The sequence below is a fragment of the Penaeus vannamei genome, chromosome 12, assembly GCF_042767895.1.
Source record: "Penaeus vannamei isolate JL-2024 chromosome 12, ASM4276789v1, whole genome shotgun sequence".
Taxonomy (NCBI): Eukaryota; Metazoa; Arthropoda; class Malacostraca; order Decapoda; family Penaeidae; genus Penaeus; species Penaeus vannamei.
This window is the reverse complement of record NC_091560.1, coordinates 13,486,561-13,489,060: the sequence shown is the minus strand read 5'-3', so window position 1 is coordinate 13,489,060 and position 2,500 is coordinate 13,486,561. Positions and strand designations below refer to the sequence as shown.

Here is a 2,500-nt window from a genome sequence, read left to right as displayed (position 1 = left end):
GACTGAATGTAATAAAAATAATGAGACAGGAAGAATTATAACTGCCAAATGGTGAAAATGTTATGGTCTTCGTCAACACATCTGACTGAAAGATGGTGTTTGACTTCTTCGCTATGACACACATTACGTAGACATGCATCGTATACTGCTACACATAAAACAATGAAGTAAAAGAGCGAAATATTTTTTGGCATGACCACATTATCACCATACACGAAATGGTGCTGCAGCTGCCCGGATAGGATGACAAAGAGAGAGCCAACCAAAGCCGTCTACAGTCATCTGAAGACCCGCGGTTACGTCATAAATGACCACAACAAATGCATCCCCTGCGCGCTCACCCTCTTGCAGAATATCAAAGTCTAGTTTTACAATGGTGGACGCGGTTCCTGGATTAAAGGAGGAGCCGAAACAAGCTGTGATTGACATTTAAGAACGACTTGGATGTTATACACAAGTGCACGAATAAAAAACGAACATGGCTTTCTTTGTTTGCAAGTGAAACCAAATCAGACGCTACAGAGGAAAGAAACGGGGCAAAATAGAGAAAAATACAAAGAGAACGGAGAACGCTGATAACAGCTGAAGTCGACGACAGACTTGAGGAATGTGAAACATCCAAGACAGCGGTTCCACAAAAGTCACTTGGCAACTATAACTCATCTCTGTCGTTACGAACTGCATTTTCATGCGAACTAGTTTCTGACCAACATATATGTCGTGTAAAGACGACAGGCATAACTGGAGTCTGTTCTGAAAATAAGGAAGATCTGTAGGCTACCAAATTCCTTATTCGTAAGATAAAGGACACAAGAAGTCACTCACTTGATCGGGGGTTCTGAGCACAAGCGCGCACAGTCAGAGACACAAAAACTAGAGCATAAGTACTGATCTGCTTGACGCGAAAATGAAAACTTCTTTCAATTCCTAGTGAAAAATCCAACAAGAGAAGAATGAAAGAGAGAAAAGCTAAAGAACCCATCTTATAGATCCTGACGACTGTTAAAGATGACGATAATGGATGCACTGATTGATGCAACAGAAATGAGAAATCATGTAAGCATAAGGCATCTCGCAAAATAATTTCTTGATATGCTCTGTTTGTTGAGGAAACGGAAAGGGGAAACAGCTGCTGGAAATGCATTTGCGTTGTTCAAGAGCAAACACACAAATCCTGACACTTAAGACAACCCAAGACTTCAGTATTCAAATGGTCGCGTGAGCGGTACCATATTACGCGGATGTGACCCTCATGTGCGACATGTCTCTCCACCATTCAACTAACTTGGAATACTGTCTTAGGAAAAATACTTTCTAGTCTTTTGACTTCCACTTTATATGCTATGCAGATTACTGGTCTACTTATATAACAGACCGCACAAGCTAATTTAAGATATTTGATCACCATTAACACGCCAAGAAACATTAAGGCAGCTTTTGTCGCCTTCACAAACTTTATTAAACACAAACACAAGTAAGCACAGACCGCGTAAATATATGAATATAAAAATAACAGCAAGGTCATCCTCATTCAGTCGTAAATGAACTGCAGCTCGTTTGGGCCCATGACCTTTTGCGCGGACGCTGTTGACATGATCCATTCTCACACGAACCCGTATAGCACCCTACCACATGACCTTTCTTCGTGGAAAGTGCATCATCATCTCTACAAACAATGCCCCACGTGCCTCCCTGCCAACCGCACCGCCACACTGACGTGTACGCATTCAAGTGGCTACAACGTTCGCCGTGGTTAAGGCTCCATATCGATGTACGGGAAGTAACCGTTAACCCTGTAACAAACAAACAAACAAGCACACACACCAATCAGTTACCTTTCTAAACACATCCCCCAGCCAAACAAAGCCTTTGCTTTCGGCCCACCGGGGAGACGAGGCTACTGACCTTCGGAGTCCAAGTCGAAGTCATCGTGCGAGAGCCGCTCGGGACCGTACGCTATGAAGATGTCATCGTCGTAGAAGAAGTCTCGGAGGCTCATCACCTGGCAAGGACAAACGTGAGGTTAGTTGACGCAATTGGGTGTCGCGTCCAACAACAAAATTGAAATACTGGGAAATTTCACCCGGATGAAAAACACAATACCAAGATTAAATTCTAAGGAAATACACATGTATTACAGCATATACAAATAATAAAGATTTTTTATAGCTTTCCGCTAGATACATAAAACACAAATAAATTCCAACGAAAGGATAAGAGTGCATATGCAAGGGATAAAGGGCAACAATTAACACCAGAAAAACAAACAACAGGGATAAAGGTTGGGCGATGCAACGTATCAGAGGACAAAAACAAAACAAAACAAGAAAAATGAGAAGAGGACGGTGAAAAAAAGAGAGAAGAGAGAAAAAGAGGAGGAGAAACGACGCGGGAATCTTCACAAGACGAGCAGGGATTAGACACGACGTCTTGTAAGAACTTTCCTCGTTATCGTACATCCTCACACTGGACTGCTATGGAGTACCTGCATCCGGGTCCT

The 2,500-nt window shown here is 42.5% G+C and overlaps 1 protein-coding gene across 21 annotated transcripts in view; it reads right to left on the bottom strand.

The window, feature by feature from the left end:
* LOC113804688 (serine/threonine-protein kinase DCLK1) overlaps positions 1–2,500 on the bottom strand; it is a 104,533-nt gene that overhangs the window by 16,023 nt on the left and 86,010 nt on the right. For all 21 annotated transcript variants that reach the window (XR_011398881.1, XR_011398885.1, XR_011398882.1 and 18 more), the window contains exon 3: positions 1,906–2,002. Coding sequence is in view for 14 of the 21 variants with exons in the window: in XM_070127896.1 (XP_069983997.1) it covers positions 1,906–2,002 (97 nt within the window). In the remaining 7 variants the exon portion in view is untranslated. The remainder of the gene's footprint in view (positions 1–1,905; positions 2,003–2,500) is intronic.